At 43.3% G+C, this 22,330-nt stretch overlaps 1 protein-coding gene across 2 annotated transcripts in view; it reads left to right on the top strand.

The window, feature by feature from the left end:
* The first annotated feature begins 1,427 nt into the window (after positions 1-1,427).
* Positions 1,428-22,330, top strand: part of septin9b (septin 9b) — a 74,250-nt gene continuing 53,347 nt past the window's right edge. Inside the window, exon 1 of one of the 2 annotated variants that reach the window (XM_076728158.1) lies at positions 1,428-1,755. In XM_076728158.1, coding sequence (XP_076584273.1) covers positions 1,734-1,755 — 22 coding nt within the window. In that variant the 5' untranslated portion in view covers positions 1,428-1,733. Of the gene's footprint in view, positions 1,756-16,684; positions 16,754-22,330 lie in introns of those variants that run through there. The other variant, XM_076728157.1, reaches the window with a different exon arrangement.

Here is a 22,330-nt window from a genome sequence, read left to right as displayed (position 1 = left end):
TGTGGTATTTACACCTCCATAGTCGACCGCTGACCCAAATAATTTGGTGGGATGTAGTTTTTTAATTGCTGTGAGCGTCAGTCATTAGAGGAATACATACTGAGAGACAGTCACAGCTGGATGACACCTGAGTCATCTGAGGTTCACTCTGACATTATCTAATACTAAGGCTGATATTTTTCCAAGCTCTCTTCAGCCAACAGCAAGCACAACTCTAAAAAAAATGTGTAATAAGAACATAATATCATCCAACATACCATGCTTGCTCCTGTGAGGCTCAACAGTGTTGTGTTGCCTGCTAGCCTCAGCATTTTTTATTGCTTGTGCTTCAGCATAATGTGTTCTCTCCTCTTCTAAAATGCCTTCCTAAAATAAACTCTTGACATTAGAAATTTTAAGGATCTTCCCATAATACTACTGACACACATCCACACAAGAAAATATTCACGTGTGTCATTACATGCATTATCATGAACTTACCTGCTGTTTAAATGTACGTATTATGTATATAAGTAAACACTGTGCAAGCTTATCGATATACTGCATTGTGTGAACAGAGTATTAAGATTTTTGGAAATGCAGCAGATTTGATCATGGATGTGTAAAACTGAGGAGCAGATGTCCACAGTAATTCAGACCTTTATTAATAGCATGAACTATGTCACGCCATAACAGCAAAAGCACATATATCAATATACAGTCCACCTTTTCCTGATTGTCAGCCCACATTTTTTGCTGTACTGCAAGATCCATGTGTTTACTTGTGTGTAAAAGCCATTAAACTATTCCCAGACTAAATTTTGACCACAAGAGGGCAGCAGTGAACAGTCGTTTTCTTGCTGATCATCTGACGTCTTTGCCTTCAGTCGCAGCTGTGCACATTTCTAATGAGCGCCAAACACAAACTCTGAACGGTAATGTGGCTACTCAGGGAGTCTGTCTGCAGAGCATTATCATGTCTTTATCTCATTAGTCTGTCAGGATCTGAGCAGAATATGTGTCTGGTGAGAGGTGCATTCAAGGTGATATGAAAGGGGAACATAACATTTCCATACACACAGAGGCTTATAACAGATACTGTCTGCTTCGTAGTCAGTCATCATCAATCAACCAACCAACCAATCAATCAATCAATCAATCAATCAAGCAAGCAAGTAAAGTCTGTGCTCACTTTTTTCCTAACTTCATATCAGACGCAAGTTGAGAAACGCAGGACATATTTAACGCAAATTATCAGAAGAAAATTGGAAAGGGCGACTGTTCAAGGCAGCGTTTATCCATTGCTGTGCCTGAATGTAAATAGTAATTATTTGTGTTTGAGTGAAGAACCAGCTCTGGACAGATAATGTACCCTCTCCAGTTGGGATCCGTGCGTAAAGACGCGTCAGTGGAACACCCCCCCCGCCACCCCCCGTCCTCGTGCGCTCACATCACATTTCTTCTACCATGGTCGTGCGGTCTCGAGGATCTCAGTGTACCACTGAAGTGCACATCACCGAGCTCAGCGGATCACACGGCACTTCTGCATCTGCGCTGCCTGCAGTCACACAGTGTCATCACGCAGCGGGAGCGAGCTGCACAAGAGCAAGTGCAGCGAAACTCAGACGACAAAGTCGACTCCGGTTTTTGGACGGCGGGACCGCGAGAGACAGACAGTCCCGGGTTTCCTCTGAGGGCAGAAGCGCTGCTTTTACTGACGACTGAGAGAAGTGGACCACCTGCAAGCCCAGAGCATGAAGAAGACTCCCAATTCAGGTACAGATGTTTCAAACAAGTACGCTGAAACATTTAATATGGTTTCATTTTAACTTATTGAGCCAGATGAGCTGAACTCTGCAGAAAAATAATTTGTGAATTATGCATAAAAATGTGGCCTACTTTCAGCACATACTGAATCTATGAAATACTAATGAATGCATGTCAGAGTAATGCTGCACGAGCTGTATTTCACTGCACTATTTATGAAATAACTGTATAGTTCAGATGAATTTCTGCTGAGCAAATGTCACACAATGTATTTTCAGTTATCCAGCAAAAGGCTCTTTGTTCTGTGTAAGAACGGCACCTCTGAATGTTCTCTTTAAACCTTATTTCTGTTTGTCTTTAGTTGTCTTTTTATCCCTTTCCAACTTGCCAAACTCTTTCACTCAGTCTTCGCCCCCTCTGTTGTTTTGGGCCACTTTGCTTTGCGGCTGAGTGTACAGCACCCAGGGGAGCACCCCGGGGTCCCCTGGCTATTACAGTCTGATGTGCATCATCGTCTGTCCTTCTCAGCCTGACCTTCTGTATGGATGCACTGGCCCCTGCAGGCTGTGCTCGACTCATAGTGCTGCGTGTGTGTCTCTGCCTTTAACAGGCATTTTAGACATTTGCTTGCTCATGATGTCAGTGTACACGTTCTTGTGTGTGCTTCTGCATTGTGTGCTCGAGTGTGTGTGTTTGTAATACATCTCTGGCTTTGCTCAGGCCCCATCTGTGCATTAGCCCTCTCTCAACATTTAGGAACACAGCGTGGACTCGGGGGAGAAAAATTAAAGCGCTCTAGATTAAACAGAAACAGAAATGTGGCACAAGCTGATGCTGCAGTGACTTGTGTTGAAAACAGGACTCATATTTAACACTGAGTTTGAAGGAAAGCTTGTCGTGTTCATTCATGGAATAAAAGACAAAGCTAATATTCTCACTGGATGTTATTAAGTAATTGGAGAAAAGGCCATGTCAGATCATCATGGGAAACTTGCCAGTAACTTGGCCGATGAACATTTTCTTTTCAAAGTTGTGTTAACAGTGTTTTTGTTACATTCCAGGTGGGCAGCTATGGAAGGCCTTCATGTCAGTGTCTTTTATCAGGTCAAAGCTGGAGACTTGAATGCTTTTGCTTTCATGTAACAAGTAAATTAAGTTGTAAACAAAAGACCTTATTTGGAACAATATGCCTGTGCTATTGAGCCACATTTCCACTGCAGTGTACAATTTTTTGATTGACCAGATTTTTTTTTAAAAAAAGCAAACAAACAAGAAAAACCTGGTCAGTTGATGATGTGCAGACATAAAAAGACCCTTTAAGTGTGTGCATAGCGAGTGTATGGGTTGAACGAGCAAACAGCACAGAGTGACGGTGAATGCAAGCGGAGCAGGTTAGCAGTGAAGCTGTTGGTTTTGCAGTAAATGTACAGCGTAGGTTCCTCGTCAGTGGATAAAGGCTGCAGCTTCTCAAGATAAAAGTCAAAAAGTTGTTTCCCAACTGCTGGAAAAGTGAAGGCGCCGCTGTGACGATCAGCTAAGAATCCTGCCAACGTCGAGGGTTGCTATCTGCAGTGGAAAACAGGAGAGAATTAGATTAAAGCACCAAAGGCGAGTGGAGCGGAGTCCAGCCGTACCATGCGGAGGAAACACAGCTTTACATTTCACACAGTCCACTTCTGATTTTCTGTCTTATTTTCAGAAAATCCAGATTAACTATGCACATAGCAACTATCACAAACAGAGCAGCAGTCTGGAGCCTTAAGGAATCAGTGCTTGACCTTGTAGCGATTAGAAATGTGGGAAAGGTCTTGCTTGGAGGTAAGGGATGGGCCTGTTTCGGGAGCCTTATCACTAACTGTCACTTTCTATCTCTGGACATCCTCACCGCTGCACCTGCATCGACACAGCACTGTGCAAACACCCTCAAACCACTTGCTGTTGTCTTTAACCAGCGGTGGATCGGTGGCTTAGTAGGTGGTCAGACTGCTGGAGGCAGAGGAAATCAACAGACACTGTCAGGTGTTGTGTCATTGTTTCCCACTTCTGGAAAACGAAGAAAGTCTGGATGTGATGTACGGACTACTAGAAGACTAGTGACTATTTTAACTCAGAGGTCTTAATGCACTTTGATCTTTAGGTTGACTGGTAGTCAGATCTCTCTCCGGGCAAAGACAAACCGTAAAACCGGGCGTCCACACTCTCTCCTCCTCAGCTCAGCTCTCCTCCTCGTCGAGACTCCAGCCGTTTCTCCGTGCAGCAGCTTGACCTCAAGGTGTCAGATTGTCTGTCGGGCTGGAGCATTTCATGGCTGAACTGAGAGGGAACCCAATTAGCAGGACCAAAAAGATGCTTTTAACAGGGAGCCTTTTTAGTCTTCTCTCTTCTATATGTCCGCCAACTTATCCCAAGCAGAAGGTCTGGTGGTTAGAGTGGGCTAACTGGGCTGGTCTGTGACGCTGGAGAAAGCAGAGGTTTGAAGTTGTGCAGATGTGTAACTGAGAGCAGCTATCGTCTGTTAAAATGGTCAGGACAGACCATGAATCTTGGCTTATTTTGTTCTGCGTATATATATGTGTGTGTGTGTGTATGTGTAAACATGTCGTATGCTGTCATCCATAGCAGTTCAAAAAAGCCATATTTATTATCTGTGAGCATCGTGTTTTTCCTTAGATCACTAACAAAACTATGTTGGTTCCCATTTTAGGAAAGTCCGGTGAGACCCAGAGCTTATTGGGCTTAATTAAGTGGATGTACCCATGTTGTGTTTCAAGTAATGTGACCCTGAATGAACAGGAAGACCCAGTGGAATAAATGCACTGTTTTTTTTTCTCTGCCTCTATTTTTTCTTTCTATCTTCCTACGCATGAGAGATCCCAGTCAGCTGTGTTATATATTCTCATGGTTGGGTCATTTTTGAAAACAGGCTCGTCCTCAGCTTGAATAGACTCCTTTGTGGTAAGCATTTGCTGGGGGGTGATTGTGTGGATTTGATGGACTTCTCATGTTTGACAGAAGATTTGATAAAAACTCAGGGAAGCCATTCTTGATGTTGACTTGTGTGGATGGAACTGACGGATGCAGTGCCAGTGAAGACGACTTGGACTGTAGACATATTTTCATGACTTTCCATAAATTTCTCAAGTATTTTAAGGTCATCGTGTTAAAACTGTACACTTTATATAGAACATGCGCTGACTACCACAATGCTGGATGTCTTGGGGAAACATTCTCATCTCTGCCAGTGGAAGTGACTCATGAACATCTCAACGCAGCTCAGCTCACTAGAGGGGGTGATGGCCAGGATTTAGCCTGCTGGATTAGATGTAGTGGGTGACGTGCAGACTTTGGCCCACACACAATAATATTTGTCTTGGCTAAATTTTGTTATGCTATGTTTGACAGGGGATGTGCTTCTAATGAGATTAGGCTTCTTTCATAACGCAGGTCCTGTCTGCATCGACTCCCAAACGTCCACACGTCAGTTAGTACTTGGAGACGCGTCAGAATGATCGTTTAGTGAATTTCAGTGAAATTGTATCATGATGAAAAGATCACAAAGTGGAATTAAAACTTAAAGCTGCTGTAACTGATAGCTTTGTGATATTATAATGTATCTGAATACAATGGGAAAACAATGTCACTTGTAGTGAAGAACCCTTTAAACCGTGTTATGTGATGAATATTAACCTGAATCTGAATCTGAAACTCCACTCTGATCTTTGTAGAGTTTCAGTTCATTGTTTAGCTGTCCGACCCGCAACTTTCTCACTGCTCACATAGCGTCATTTTCGGCAGCAGCAGGCAGCTGTCTTCAGATAAAAAGCTCTAAAAACCCGCTGCACACTACGCGCTCAGCAGACACAGACACAGTTAGCAACTAGCCAGATATTTCCCTCTGGAGTTGGTAGAGACCAAAAACGGAGCTGGCAGAAAGAGAATATTGGACAAACATCCACTAGGTGGTCAGAAACAAACACCAAATGAATTATTATGTTGTTATCCATCTTGTTGCTGTCTGCTGGAGGTGTCCATAAGCAACTGTGTCTGAAAAGGTTAAAGCCATCAAGTTAAAAGATGATTATACATCAATATTGTTTTTGCAAATTGTGTTTCAAAGTGCTTTAACACATGTAGCGATGGATGAATTGACTGTATTTTATAATTTACTGTTATTAATTAATCACACAACCTAAAGAAAACTGAAAAATATCAAATATCCACTAGAATTTCACGGAGCCCACGGTGACTTGTTAAAATAGTTTCTTCTAGAAAGTAAATGTTTGGCGTGTCTGATTATTAAAATTGATAATCAGATGAATTGCTCCAGCACTAAACTCATGCAGGTGAAAGAAGTCGAGGTCAGTGCTAATCTGTAGGCTATCTATCACTTTCTATCACTATAAAACTCACAACAGCAAGATGGAGGTTAAACTGATCACAGATCAGCGCAGTCATTCATTCCTCTGTTGCACAGATGATTTTGGGGGGGACTAGCTTTGTCTCACTGGTTTCTTAAAAATGCCATGACACTTTAAACTGCAGCATCCATCCTCCCACAAAACCACACCAGTGGGTCCCATAGAGAAGCAGCGGTTGAGGGGAGTCAATACAGCTCTTTATTTCACTTCAACAATAGCTCTTCAGTGACAGCTGAGCTAGATTCCCTTCAGTCTGAGTCATATGTTGGCCTGGACTGCCACTACTACTCCCTCTGATAATAAAGCTGTCTTTATTACTCTGCTATTCATCGGTGAGCATCTATTTAATTCACTACCTTAGAGTCAGGCTGCCAAGCTCTGCGGTTCATATCATCCTTATCACATTAAAACCCCTGCTTGAAAGCCTCCATGAGTATTAGACTACATTTATCAGTCTTCTTTTGTAAGTGCCAAGTACAAAAGCCCACCATCTCAAACCCTGAGGCCTGCCTTAGAAACCAGTAATTCAACCAAAGTTTCTCTCATTGAAAGCACTCAACTTTTTTTTCCCCTTAGATAAACTTTCCCTCAGCGATTAGCCTAATCCTTTGCCTCCCACTACAGGAAGTGACATATGGGTTTTGCTCTGTCTCTCATGGTTTCGTCTCTCACTTCTTCTCCCTTCACAGCTGTAATTCCAGTGTGATTAAACGTCGGGCTCTGAAATGCTGACCCATAATTCAACAATGAGTGCGTACACAAAGGAGACCTCTCTCCCTGCTGAATATGCCCTCGCAGTCGTGTGCACATGCATGCACAAATGCAAGTGTGACATCATCTGCCACTGTGTCAGAGTTTGACTATAAATAGAGACGGTCGTTGATGACGTTTCAGCTTAACAAAGCCCCCCCCCCCCCCCCCCCTCCCCACGTGAATAACATAAGGATGAAAACGGGCCATGTCACTGCTGCTTATCATGATGAGCAGCCAGTCACTCGTGAATGATATTGCTGCATGCTCATTAAAGAAACACCTGATGTTACAAGCAGATGCCATTAGTAAAGCATGGGCTGATCATAACGAGATCACATCAAATACTCTGCAGTTTCTCTGATAATTTGATGGCGTGCGTGGAATAACGTTTATATTTCCTGTCGTATGTGAGAGAGGTTTTGTTTGTGCGTGCGTGCATGTAGTAAAATTAACAGTCGTAACACTAAAACCACTCATTCTTGATTTCTAGAAATTTGTACAACAATACAACAGTTTTCCCATTTATCTGAATTTTTTACACACCAAATGTTTTCTTTGGGTCTTCAGACAAGAGGCTGTCCAATGACACGTCTGAGTTTTGACCAAAATGTCCCTGACACCTTCTTCACCTTAAACCCTTGATACAAAGACAAGAGAGAAAGCAGAAATGAGGCATTCATGTCAAGTTGTGGAGGCGATTGGAGATTGAACGACCTTTGACCAACCGCAGTCACAGATTTTTGGTTTAGGTTGTGCAGGGGATTTAAATCTAATGTCATGCTAAGCTTCCTTATTGTCAAATTCCTCCTAAAACGATATTTCGGAGAGTACTAGCGACAAAGATGAAACTTTGTCAAATGGTCACAGGTACCAAAACTCCTTGGTTATGGTTAGATCATGGGTAAAATACATATATTACTGCGACACATGTGACATGATGTTGACTTTTAATTTCACACAGGACAGGACCCATCCAGCCACCTAACCTTCCTCCGTATCCGGACATTCTCGGTCTTCACACGACGTCACTTGGCTTCCTGCTTTGCCCCTGTCATAATTAGTGTCACCACTAGAGGTCACTTCCTAAAAATAAATGTAAAAATGGGTCATAATATCCATCTTGAAAAGTATACCCATACGTCATTTTTCTGGTGTGGGTGAGCTCGTATCGACATCTGTATGGGGGCAATAGTGTTCGTGTTATGTATTTCTTATCAAAAAATGTAGATCGGCAGATTTATCCATACCAGATATCAATACTGGTGTTGACAAAAAAAAAAAAAAAAAAAGTGTCAGTCCAGCCTTACCAAGAAGTTTATTTATTTTTCTAATCTCAGTTATTATCTAATTGGGAAATCAGAAAACTCAGATGCTAACAAATTGCACATGCGCATTGCGTCACGGCTCAGTGTGAGACTGCTTAGATACAGATTCGCACTCAGTCATCTTGCGTTAATTTGGGACGAGCTCACTGCAGGGCTCGTGTGTCAGGAGCTCGCTCCGTGCGTGTGCGTGTCTGTGTGTATAGAGTATGTGTGTGTAGAGTATGTGTAGACTGTCTGGGTCCGAGTTGTGGATTTAGACATCAGGAGCTTGGCATGCTGATTACAGAGGTCTGAAGCCACAGGGAACCACAGGAACTCTGCTCTCGTTCTCCCTGCTCTTCTCTCTCCAGCAACATCCCTCCATCAGTTCAGGCTAATTTGCAGAGATGGAGGTGAAAGCAGAAGGCCTCGGGCTGATGTGGCTGGCTTCTATGCCTTATGATAATCAGCCAAATCACATAGCTTTGCTCCTCTCATCCATGCTCTGTCTAATCTTACCTTTGCTCAATTACCTAATGCACAGTTAAGCAGTGTGGTTTGTAATAGCACAATGTACAATGAGCTATATTACACACTGTGGGAAGCACTAAGCACTGCTGACAGACTGTTATTGTTCCAGCTTAACTAATTTCATATGGATTTGTGAAGGAACATTTCAGGCTGTTTTGATTCTTGCTTTCGGTGCCACTCGAAGCCACAAAAGGAGTTCTTCGAAAAAGCCTTGCAGAACGGATGAAAGGTGCTGGGACTTCCACAGTGGCTTCTGCTCTATCTGCAATATCCACACAGTGCCCACACACTTATCAATTGCTACAGCAGACCCCGTCTTTCCTACCAGGGCTCTGGATCTTTGAGGATTTCCCATTTTACGTAGGCTGCTGCCAGCTCCCCCTCACATTTAATGATTACCTTATGGTGAGGAGATAATAGCCAGCAGTATTACCACAGCCATGCAGGGACAGACAAACTGCACTACTAGCACTTTTACAGCCTCTGACAGTCCAAGTGACCTGAAAGAGGGATTTAAATTGTCATAGGACTGGAAGAGAGGAGCCTATATGAGTTATTTGTGTGTTTTTTAAAGGGAGGAGGCTTTTCTGCGAGCTGGATTTGACTGGACAGGACCTCGTGAGTGTGCTTCTTCGCATAATGTGTGTGCCTGCGCTGTGTGTGTCATGAGTAACAGGGTCATGTATTGGTTATTATCATGATTTTTTCTAGTTCTCGCAGCCGATTGGTTGAGCGCGCCTCAGCGCTGACTGGAAGCCGTGCCAGTTGCTGACTCAGCATCAGTAACGACTTTGGCCAGGAGTTTTGCTCTTTGTTTTGACTACCAGTTTTATGAGCTGTGAAACATCTTCAGTGGTTGAGAGTTTGTGATGGATTGTTAGTAATTATAGAGGTCAGTGTTTCTGTGTGGAATTATTCACAGCACAGGGGGACACTTAGGTCCCGCTTTGTTTCAGATTCTGTTGTATTTTTAGCCATGCTAAAGGGATGGTGATATCGATCGGTGGCCTAGACTGAAATACCTGTAGGACGGATTGCTATGAATTTCTAGCCATTCATGGACACCGAAGGATAAATCCTTCTGACTTAAGCGATCCCCTGACTCTTTATCCAGCACCACCAGCAGGTCAAAATTTTGATTTGTTCAATATTTTAGTTCCAGATACCTGCAAAACTAAAGGCATTCCCATCAGCCTCAGCCAATTAGTAATACTAATTAGCAAATGCCACCATGCTAACATGCTAAACTAAGATGGTGAACATGGTAAACATTACACATACCTTTTTCTTCATAGGAGAACCGTAATTGTCCACCAAGGACATGGTAATCTCAAGAGTGGGGTTCCTGACAAAGATTCACAAATCGCATATCAATGATATGTTAACAATTCTCAGACAATCACTCATACCTTTTATTGAATCCAGGCTGCCTTTGTTCACTTAACCCAGCGGGTCAGCAGTTCTGAATCTGCACGGAAATGCCACACGAGTGAATGGGAAGCAGACTGAGCGATATGGCTTTCATTTTTACCTGAGATGCCTTGTGTTGAACATTTTTGATTCAGTGTGAAAAAAGAAAAACACATTGAGCCGTTGATTTTGAATTAAAGAACAACAGCAGACCGGCTCTCCCGTCCATTTCTCTCCCTGCACTCAGAGTCAGATTCGCTGGAAACGAAAAGCCAGGATGAGAAGTCTGATTGGAAACTGGAGATACAGTCAGATCTCCTTATTCCCAGATTGCTGTAATGATGTGTACTTACTGTCTCATGGTGTATGAATAACTCATAGGCTTATTCTGGAAGGTACATTATGCTTAAGAGGATTGCTTGTCAGATTTAACCTCATAGCTGTAACAGGAGAAAAACACTGAGAATCATCATCATCATCATCATCATCACTGCGGTTCACACAGATCACTCACATGTTGGTTCACAGTGTTATTTAGAAGATTGTTTCACCATTATTTGGCGCTCCCCAAATTCAGTAAATAGCACTTAGAGAAAGAAAAGTGAAATCTTTCTGGAACAAGCCATGGGAGCTCTTTGTGTGTACTGAAGTGCATTTCCTCATGGTTTGCATGAGAGCATGGTTTTAAATTTGGCTCGTGTAGATGAGTGATGTGAAGAGTTGTGTCGTCCCTGTACATGCCCCAGGTTGGATGTGTAGGCTGGAGCAGCAGGGGACACAAACGAGGAGGACAGCTCCTCTCTCTGTCTCTCTGTGTGCATGTGTGTGGGTATGATGGAGACGAGGCAGGGGGAAGATGAGTGCCGCGTAGCGCTCCGGTGAGGTCATCGGGCTGTGGCTAACAGCACCACATCACACTGTTTTCTCTTTTTCGTTCTCCACCGTCTCCTATTTGCAGACGGGGTTCTTGAGCGTCTGCTGTTATTTCTGGAGCAAAGAGGTTTTTCGGGGGGGACTTGAGGGAATAAAGGCAGTGAGCAGTGCATGTGTGTCTGTCGTTAAACGCGCCTGTAAGTGTGTCACATATGGATAGTGTTTGCACCACACTGTGAATTTGAAGTGTGAATTACACTGTTTTTCTCTGTTTTGATAGGTGCATGTGTGTAGACTTGAAGCCAGATTTGTCTTTTCAGGAGTTAGCGTAGCAACAGAGCTTTTTGCATGGACACCCCGCAGCTATGCAGTATGGCTAAAGTGTGCCTCCTCCTCCTCAAAAAAAAACCAAAAAAAAACAAATAAACTGTGATTTGGTCAGTTTGGGCTGCTTGTTTTCACCTGCTTGTTTCTGTTGATGTTAAAACTGGAGGGAAATACCAAACAGATTAATGAGAGACTGACTTTAACATCCACTGAAGCATTAGCGCCACTGACTGCTTGTCAAGACAAACCAGCTGTTAATATTCACATAACAGCAGCGGATTGAAACCTGGCCTGGCCTGCTTGCACAACACCAGGACCCTGAAAGCACCTAAATGTACCTGTGCTTTTGTCATGTCACAGTGTCTCATGCGCTGTTGGAATCTCATGTATAATTCCACCTTAAGATGGCGTTTAAGAGTGGATCCCTATCATATATGTGTTTTTCACCCCTGAAGACACAAGCAGCTCTTCCTCATCTCCTCCCTCACCTTCGCTCCTTTCTTCTTCCCCTCCATTTAGCTCTTTCACTACTTCCCCCACTTGCTCCTCCTCTCCTCCTTTTATGTTTTATCTTCTCCCCACTGTTCTTTCTCCTTCATTGTGCATCGCTGCCCTGCAGGCATCCCTTTAGTGTTGGCTGGCATGCTGGTGAGTTTTTTGCTCGACTGTTATATAACTAAATTTAGCATGTTTGAGTCACGCGTTTGGCCATAGGTCGTGCTCTGAAGTGACGGCTTACATTAATGTGCACCCCAAGGCTCACCATCCACCCTTAGTCAATGTGTAATACACATATTTTTTTTTTTTTTTATGGGATGGGGGGGGGGGGGTTGGGTGTGTGTGTTTGTGAGTTTGCCTTGCATGAGTGAATAAGCACACATGCCCGTCTGTGCCTTATGACCATCTGCCTCGTCGTGTGCAAATATAGGCGGCGTGTTTGGTGTATGTGGAGGAAAGCAAAGAAAGAGAGGGGCTGTGTGTGTATGTGTGTGTGTGTGTGTGTGTGTGTGTTGTCTGTTTACAGGGTGTACGGTCATGCAAGAGGAATCTGCTCTGATAACCCTTTGTGTCTGTGTGTCTGATTTTAAGTGGATGTTTGAGTGTTCATGCACGTGTGTAAGTTTGAGTGCGTGCGTATGTGGGTGTTTGTGTGTGTGTGGTGGGAGCGTCTGTCTGTATCTCGCCAGCAGGTTGAGATGATGGAGAGGGAAGGTGGTGAAAGGTATGAGGGAGGCCTGTTCTCTGCGCATCAGGTTTGTCTGAATTATGTTCTTTAATGGCTCAAACTCCATAGTTCACTGTGAAAAGGCAGCGAACAGTCGCCTTTTGCACCAGAAAAACACAAACAAAATCCTCTGAAAAGTAGTCATCAAAAAATGTGATGGCATATGTGGTTAATTTAACATGAAACAGATAAAAAAAAAGGAATGACTCATAGAAAATTCTTTTAAAAAACCCAGATGACACACAGCAGCTGTAAAGTGATATGAGGCCAAATCTCAGGTTTAGTCACGGGATAGATATAATGTTACAAAACCCTCCTGAAATGAGCTCGACTGTATGAGCTTTAATGAGTTAATGTCTTTATTAAGTTTTAATTTGAACTTTGTAGAATTTATATAAACAGTCTAAATATAAATATCATTTGTATAAAACATTTAAATAAATAAAGCAGAAAGGTCAGTGTCACTTTAGGTAATGCTTTGGAGCACTGGAGCAAATAATCCACTGGAGACACATGGATGAATTTCACCGCCACAAAGAGGATTATGTGATATTGTTAGGAAAATGAAGAATTAAGAAAGAAGTCAGAAATACATCCTATAATCATGATCTTGGTATTTATATTCACTCTGTCATTCCCAGGGTGATTGATTTCATTCAAAGTCTGTTTTATCCAGATGTCTGTCTGTCTGTTTGTCTGTTTGTCTGTCTGTCTGTCTGCTGCTAATCTGGGATATATGGAAAGGCAGTGAATACAAAAGTGAATACAAGTGTATGTGCATGTGAGGAGGCCTTTATTTCAGTCTGGGTCACTGCTCTTTGTTCTGAGGCCAGAGGAGCTCACAGCTCCTGGAGCGCACGTCTGAGTGTGTGCGTGCGTGCGTGTGTGTAGGTGTGTGACGATGCTGGGGCAGCAAAGCCACTTGGCTTCATCCAAAAGACACTTCTTTGCTAACAGCTTTGATTCAACAGTAGCAGTGATTGTGTGCACACGCATTAGCATACATGTGTTTATACATGCATGCGGAACACGTGTTCGTGTGTAATGCATATGAGAGAGAGTTTAAAAGTGCATAAGCACATGTTGTGTGTTTCACATGTTTTTCTGACCCCGAACCTGTGATTAACTGCAGCTTTTTAAGTCTGGAAAAGGATTTCGAGACAGAAAGAGCCAGCGGCCAAAAGAGACACGTCTCTATTTTTGAAACCACACTTCTGTCACACCACCAGCGTCCTGCCTTCCATATGGATTCAGCACCAAAGGGCCTGTTTAGAACTTCTCTGCTTTTGTTCAGATTTCCAGTTTAATCTTTCACCTTGGTAAGAACTGAGATTTTGGTCACTGTGTCCACATGGTTGTACTTCTGCTGCATTTTGGCACAAATCATCAATAAAAGGAGGCATCTGATTTTATTTTTCAAAAATGCTGCATCTAGATAACAGACGGTCACATGCACAGAAGACTGACCAGGCAAATGGAAAATACTCCTGAGTAGTTTTGCTGTCTGTCTTAGCCCTTTGAAAAATGTAATGAACAAAGTAAAACATTTGGGTCACATTATGAGGAATGATCTGTGATCTATGTGTGAACTGTTTGCACAAGCCAATATGCCGACATGCAAATTTCATAAGTGTCCAGATGCTGTTAAAACAGCCCTTTTTTTTTTAGAGCCCACTGCCCTCCACTCTGTACAGCCCACTTGTGATGCAGTTATAGTCGAGCCACAATGAAAAGGCTTCAGGTGGCGTTTAATGATGCTTTTAGAATCTTGCTCAACTCCAATGATGGACAAGTGCAAGTCATGTGTTTGTGATGAGTCATTTTTCCAGCTTCCATGCCGTGCGGAGGAAATTTATGTACAAGTTTATGGGTCAATTAACGGATTAAAAAAATGTGATCAGAATGGCCTTAACTGAGCCTTCGACACAGGAGGTCCTCTTGTTTCTGGAAGCTTTGCAGCAGAGGCCTGTATGTGTTTTAATCACTGTGGACCAGTGAGCTGCAATGACTATATCTCTGTCTTGATGTCCTCCTATTGTATTTATTATTTTTATAGTCGGGCTATGAGTCTGAAATAGAGCTAAAATGAAAAAAAAAATTGCCAGGCACCAAAATGACAAATAAATTAACTTAGTGCATTTACACATTTTATATGGCATGATATCAATGCAATTGCATCTTGTCCTGCACAATAAAATAGCCCAATTCCAACAAAAAATTGAAAGAGATAGATAAATCACACTGAATCGTCCTCTGTAGATACTGTTTTCACTCTGATCTGTAGAATTAGCCAGAGGGCCTGACTGGGGTTAAATCTACTCTCAGTGCAGCTACTCTTGAATATCTATAATCTGCCTCCTCTGCTCTGCTTCTCCTCACTTCTCTATTGCAGATGTCAGAAATGGCCCCAAGACTGCAGGGGAGTGGGAGCTGTGTGTGTGTGTGTGTGTGTGTGTGTGTGTCCATGTATTACTCACATTGTGGGGACAAACATCTGTTTACACAGTCACATGTGGGGACAAAATACAGGCCCCCACAACTTAAATCATTACATTTTAGGGTAAAGACTGAGGATAGGGTTACGGGTTAGGTTTAGGGATAGGGTTAGGTTAAGGCTCCAGGAAATGAATGTAAGTCTATGTAACGTCCCCACAAGTGATGAAAACCCCCTTGTGTGTGTGTGTGTGTGTGTGAACAACCTAATCTTATCTACCATTTGTGCTCATGTCATAAATACATACCGTAAAATCGAAAATCCTTTATATTCTTGGTCTTATGAGCTCTGAAATCTCAAACACACACAGAAACAAATGTACTTGGGGTAAATGTGCACTTGTGCGGGTGTGAGAAACAGCTTATGTTTAGCTTCCTGCTAAAGCTTGTGTTGTTGCTAAGTCTGGAAGACGTGGGTTGAGGAGGGATGTTCCTTTTAAGAAAAGGGAAGAGGAAGTGATCTGTTGAGCTCTCCCTCTCTTCCTGACACAAAAACAAAGATGGGTGTGTGTGAGATTGTGTGTGTTGTCTTTACTTGGTCGTTTCTCACTAAGGCGACGGCCCCCGGCCTCGTCAAGCTGCAGGCTGAGCGTCACAGGGCAGTACGTGACGTGTGTGTGTGTGTGTGTGTGTGTGTGTGTGTGTGTGTGTGTGTGTGTGTGTGTTGCACCAGGAACACCACTGATTTTTGCCATTCCCTCTGAATAATGATGCTTTCAGACTGTGAGCAACGCGATGAACAAGACATCAGGTGTCCCGTCGTTTCCTGCACAGAGCTGAGGAGGAGAGACACTCATCGCTGATGTGCAGGAGGTCAACTAGCTTGTTGGCTGAGATCTTGTAGCTATGGTCATAAACACGCCTCATTGAGAATATATGCTGAGAATTATACAGAAGGGCCCTGGACTGAAGTTTGTTTAGACGAGGAGTGTTGAAATCATTCATTCAGTCCACTCATAGCCAGTCATTAGCTGTTTGGATGATGGCTTTATGTGGATTTCTACATCTTGATAGTGCTATGAGAGTGTTTTCTTAGAGCTGTGTTGCTGGTATAGTGCAGGATGTCGTGGTGGACCGCTGGAGTTTGTCTCCGTAACAAATGGGCCGAGTTTATTTTCAAATCAGGACCTTTGCTCAAAGGGTTAAGGATCGATTTCAAAGGCATAATACAGCTTCAGTGTCAGGGAAGCGTGTTTGTGTGCGAGGGAGAAGAGAAAAGGAGACTAGCTCCGGCATCAAGGGAATAACCGAAAACACCGGAGCAAGAGAAGGGCGAAAAATAAGAAAGAGTCAGTTTGGATGCATGTGGGCTAAAGTCCTGCATCATATGTGTGCAGGAGAGAGCCAGATCTACGAGAGAGAAAGCAAAGAAAACAAGGGGGACTCCATATGACTAGCACATGGCTGCGGACGTCTGCTCCGCTCACTTGTTATCCTGACAGACTGAAGACATTAAAACTTGGAGGAAGTAAGAGCAAGGGAGACATGAGGGAGGAAAAGGAGGGAGGAGAGAGGGAGGGTTGATGGAGGGGGACAGGGTGACTGAGTCAGGAGAAAGGGGAAGTCTTCGTGAAGAAAAAAGGGAAGGGAAGGAGGCAGAGGAGAGAAAAAGGAGAGGTTACATGTGGCTTTTTGAGGGAGCCGCTGAGTTATGGAGCGAGACAGAATAGCCGGTGAGTTGTGGCTTTTTCCAAACTTATTTCAATAATTTAGCACTGAGAAGGTTTTCCTCTGGCGGGACGCTCTTTGGCTATTCTTTGTTAGACTGCAGGAGAAGCAGCTTCTTAGTGGCAGCAGGCAGCTAGAAGCCACCCTGGTTGTGTGTGCTTGACTCGGTCAGACCTCTGTGTGGCTCTACCGCTCTGATTTGTGTCTCATATGTGGTGTCTGAGCTGCCAACTCACTTTTCAGACATTCTCTCATTGTCATTGATTGGACAGCCACAGCTGAGCTCACTGCGAAAGCGCTCGCACTCTTTCTGAATAGCTACCATACGCAGAGCGACGGAGAGTAAACCCTGTGTGATGGGCTGTCAAAGATGACTTCCCAGGATCAGGAAACATAATCTTCCAGAGCAAAGTGGCTGCTGTGCTGTAATTGGCAGCCTTGGGTCGGATACTGACTTACAGCTGTCCCGCGTACGCATCTAGGATCCGAGACGGACGGAGTTAAACCTTCTTGCCGTCATCACATGATTGGACTTTAAGCTGAGGAGCCCAGTTGTCAGATTGATTCCGACTGACACAGATGGTTTATTTTAAGTTATCGGGGAGCGGAAGTGGAGCTCATATGTCAGCTAGTATGATTTGGTTTTGGACAGACGGTAGACTCTTTTGAGGAATGTTTAGCGTGTATCAGTCTGTGTACTGTCTTGCATCTTTGGCATCCTACTCAGCAGCCTCTGGCATGTCTCAGCAGAGATCCTTTTTATTTCCTTTAATCAATTATTCTTTGATTTTGATGTGTGGTTTGTTTAATGCTGATGGAGATTTAGTGGAACTTCTGTTCAGGCCCATATGTGTTCAATCTGCACTAAGAGGATAAGACTAATCTAGCATCTTACAGTGATTAAGGCTGGACATCAAGCTGAGCGACGCTCAGCAAATTAGCCATTAATTCGACTGTTGATAAGGTGGCTGAGTTCAGCAAGCCGCATTCAGACACACCGTGCACCCATTTCTATGACCACTTGGTGGCAGTGTTGCAGTGTCATTTTGTCCTCTTTGTTGCAGCCACCATTTCTCTAAGTTCTGTGCAATGTTCCATCTGGATGATTCATATTTCGCAGACAGGGGGATTTTTTTTAATGGGAGGTGGAGGAATTTAGTAAAGCCTGAGTCCAGTGGGGGTGAGGACCATGCAGTAGAAAGGTGAGGTGATGGTGCATTATTTTTCCACCAAGAAAACACTGCTGTCAGGCACTTCCTCTCAATTGAGGAAGTTCTGCATGGGCCAAGCTACTTCCTGGTTTTCAGCCTGTGCTGCATAGCTCTGTTTGGTCCTGTTGTCTTGACTACAGCCATCGCCCCCCTACCCCACCCACCCCGGATCCCTTCAGACTTTGTTTTACTAATGATAGGAACTGTGGTGCAGAGATGGCATTTTCAGCCTCTTGATTGTCGACCCATCTTGACTTGGAGTGACTCTGACTTTCCTTTTCCAGAGCCTGTTCAGGATTAAAATAATATGCTCAATAAGACATGTCGCCTGCCACGAGTGTCCCGTATGGTCACCACATTGACTTGTTGTAATGTCAGATCGTTGACACGCTGCCATTAAAATACAACAAAGGGAAATTAAACCAAAGGATTCAGTCTGTCTGGAAATGAAATAGTTGTGTCATGTCGCTTGAAGTTCTGCCAGTTCAACAGGAAGAAAATCAGTGTACTGTCTGCTAAGAAGATGCTAATTGCAGTATTTGTGTGGCCTGTTTAGCATCAAACTGACAACAATAAACGCAATGATTCGGTAGTTGGAGTAGAGGAGTACAAGTGGGATGGTTACATCCCTCTTTGATAATGAAAGGACCATTTGGTACACTCCTTCATGGAAATAAGTAGATTAAAACCTGCCTGCAATTGTTAACATGAAGGGGCCCATACTGAGCTTTTGCCTGTGTTCTTATATACGTGACATTATGATTGATTACACAATACTTTGCGATAGGACACTGTATTTTTGGCAGTATTTCTTTTTATACTCTTTATATATAATGTACATAGTCTTCTGTAGTTGATTTTATTTTGTTTTTTTAATTGTCTATATTTTTTCTACTTCCTACTTCTCCTTTTTTTTTATTCCGCTGCTGTAACAGGTGAAATCCCCAGCGTGGGATAAATAAAGTCTGTTCATAAACGGCAGCGCATAATGTTCAGTGTTACTTCTAAATTGGCCTTTAATTTAATGGTATGTGAGTTTACGTGAGGTCACAGTCTGTAACGTCTCTTTCTCTTGAAGTCTTTCCCTCTGTTTGCATCTACGGTTTTAGAAGTGCTGATGTATCCACCCAGATCCCTGCATGCCCTCACCAAGAAACACACGTGCACAAAACCCCCACCCACTTCCACAAACACACATGAACCCGGAGTTAAAGGAACTCAAGGAAATCACCCAGCTCACCATGTTCCATAAAAGTAGTGTACAGGATATCCTCTATGAGTGAACGCCCTGCAGGTCTCCTCCCACTACCCTCCCAGCATCACCTCGTATTGTTTCTCGGATTATTATTTAGTAATGATAAGAGAGGGAGCCATGAAAGCAGAAAGCACAAGGAGCTCAGGAAGCGGACTGGGAAGCCCCACCTTCAGTCCTCCTATGGGAGGATCTCTGACAGGTGAAATTATTCAGCATGATGGAAACGCAGGTCAAGCCAGAGGTGATGCAACAGAGACAGATGGACTCTTCAGTCAAAGCTCAGTCAGGAGATTGTTTACAAGCAGTTGTGTTTGAGGTCAGCGAGGTGCAAAGCAGGAAATCAGCTGGTGTCAGACTGTTCATATCGAGGCAAGCCAGGAACTGCCATGCCACAAGATACATTTCTGTCCACAATTCTAGCATATTACCTTGTAAACATCTGATAAATGCATTTTTGGAGCACGTTTACAGAATTTCACGCAAAAGATTTCCTTTTTTTGACGTAGTAATAAATATAACTGGCCGACATTTAACTCAAATGTCAGAAAAAACTGTTACTGTAACTGTTAAACTGCATATTAAATCACTTTACAGATAGATGCAGATGATGTAATGAAGAGTTTCATCTGCACCTTCATCGTCTCTCACATTTAAACAGACAGAAAACCTGCAGTGCAAGCTTTAATCTTCACCGCTGCAGATGTGCAGGTTGTCTGCAGATGAACTTTCATGTGACACTTTGATGCTTGCTCGCACCAAGATACCACAGACTCCATAGATTCCTGTCATAAAACGACATTTGGGCTCAGTATAACGATTTCCCGCACAGTGAGTAGCTTCCAAGTGTTTAAACCACTGCAGCGCTAATGCTGCCAGCATAAATTGTCCACACAGCTTTTAAGACAATTTAAAACACTTACTATGAAAGAGACAAGGATAACGCTTTTTCCAAAAACTGTCATGTTAATTAAAACATTTGTATTGTATATGAGCAGTGGCACAGACTTGAATTGAGTTAAAACAAGGCCTTGTGTGCTGCAGATGCTTTCTCTCTCTGAACTCTTTCTAGCCCTTTACCACCCTCAGCCTCACTCTTCTTCAAACTCTCTGTTGCTTGCATTATTTTCTTTGGATGTGTGCAGCGGTGTCACTGCCCTGTTTAATTGCACGATATTTCTGCAGTGACAACGTGTTATTTAGGCTCTGCTGGAATAAGTGAGTGTATTCCACAAACAGTCAGAAGAGGAATTTTGCCAGACTTCCTGGACATGTAGCACAATGTGATCGTCTTTACAAGGTGTCATTTAGGTGCACGTTGAAACCACACTCATTAGCTTATTTGGACAAATAGAAGTAACACTTAAACAGAGAGGCTGGCTTTGACCAACTTCCTGCCAGTAAATGTTTGTGGTTGTGCTGAATTCCTGTTTGTCTTAAAATGACTAAGCAACAAAACCTTGAAGTCTGAGGTGTAGCAGTGTCTCCTCTTTTAAGCCTCACATCAGTATATAAAATGAGGGGATTTACTGTCTGGCGTATAGGTTTGTGACAGTTTAAACATTATTGCTTTGTCCCAAGGGTTAACCCACACTTTCACACCTATAATTGTTGTTATTGACAAGGTACAAAACAAGCACAACTTCCTCAGCAGCAGAGATATGGTGCTGACTGGCACTGGTTTAGTAGATTTATTCCACAATGTGCAAAGGCCTCTGTGTTTACAGTGCTATTTCAGGGGCACTGAGATGCACACACACACACACACACACACACACACACACACACACACACACACACACACACACACACACACCCGCATCCACAGTCAAGTAACCACACGAGCACATGCATGCACAGGCGCATATTCGCATAATGTTAGTCACATTGCAAACACACACACACACACACACACACACACACACACACTTCTCCAGATGTTGTTTTGGAGCTTTCCCTCATTCTGTCGCTCAGCTCTGCCTCTGAGCCAGCCCAGAGTGTGTATCCATGTTTAGATAAATACACACTGGCTGGGGGAGGTGTGTATTTCACACACCGTGTGTTTTGGTTTAATTGAGTACTACACAGGCTTGTGGCATATGGTTTACAGTGTGGCCCACTTTGGCCTCCATGGGCACTGAAGGGCCACACACTTTGTTATGTATAGTACAGTACATTCAGTATATATGTGTATATATGCCATGTATGTGTGAAAGTACACTAATTCACATGCTCATACAGAGGCATTTGCACATGCATGTTGAGGTGCACTACATCCATAATCATGCATGCACAAACCAATAAACACATTAACTATAAATGTCCATACACAGCTGTCAGGATGTATGATGCGTACTGTGTGCACTCTTACAAGATGGACTCAATGCTCAATTCAATTGCACAACAAATGACAAAAAGCATCTCAGGGGACAGATATGTAAAGTTACATGACTACATGATCATGGATTGAGGACATGGCAAAGGCTGTGTGTGCCACACTCTGTTCTTTATCCGAAGACACCTTTGCAGGACTTTATGAAATAACCAGACTGCGTCATAAAAGCACAGTGTTATTCTGTGTTACTATCGACCTCTCAGGTGTCAGGGTTAGGGGCCACTGGGTGGGCTTGGCATCCTGTTAGTGCCCCCCAGAATGGAGCTTTTCATTCAAATTGGATTTTCTGAAACACTTATAGGCTATAAAAGTGCCAGGCGCTGGTGTTGCAGCTTTTTGCCATCACAAAGGGTGAAAAACTCTCTGATTTGTGATATCTGATGCCTGGCAGTATCTCATCTGGAAGTGTCCAACTTCCTGTGGCCCTTGCTTTAGTTTTAGGCTTCCTTTGAATGCTGATTGTGGGCCAGCATCTGTGTGCACTGTTATGACTTTAACATCAGAGTGAATAAGGCAACACTGACCTAGAATCAGGGACAATTCATCACAAACCTCATTTGCAGTCATTTCTGGCTCTGAACAGGAAGCTTTGAAAAGCCGCTCACTTGTGACCAATCAGTACTTAGCGATAGCATCACCATTTGCCTGTTTCTGTGGGAGATTCATCGATAAGAAACACTGCGGCACATCCCACAGGGACACAGTGGATGTGGTTAAGTAAATG

Source organism: Chaetodon auriga, chromosome 4, assembly GCF_051107435.1.
Source record: "Chaetodon auriga isolate fChaAug3 chromosome 4, fChaAug3.hap1, whole genome shotgun sequence".
NCBI lineage: Eukaryota > Metazoa > Chordata > Actinopteri > Chaetodontiformes > Chaetodontidae > Chaetodon > Chaetodon auriga.
The sequence above is the reverse complement of the archived record's forward strand: the minus strand, read 5'-3'. Positions and strand labels throughout refer to the sequence as shown.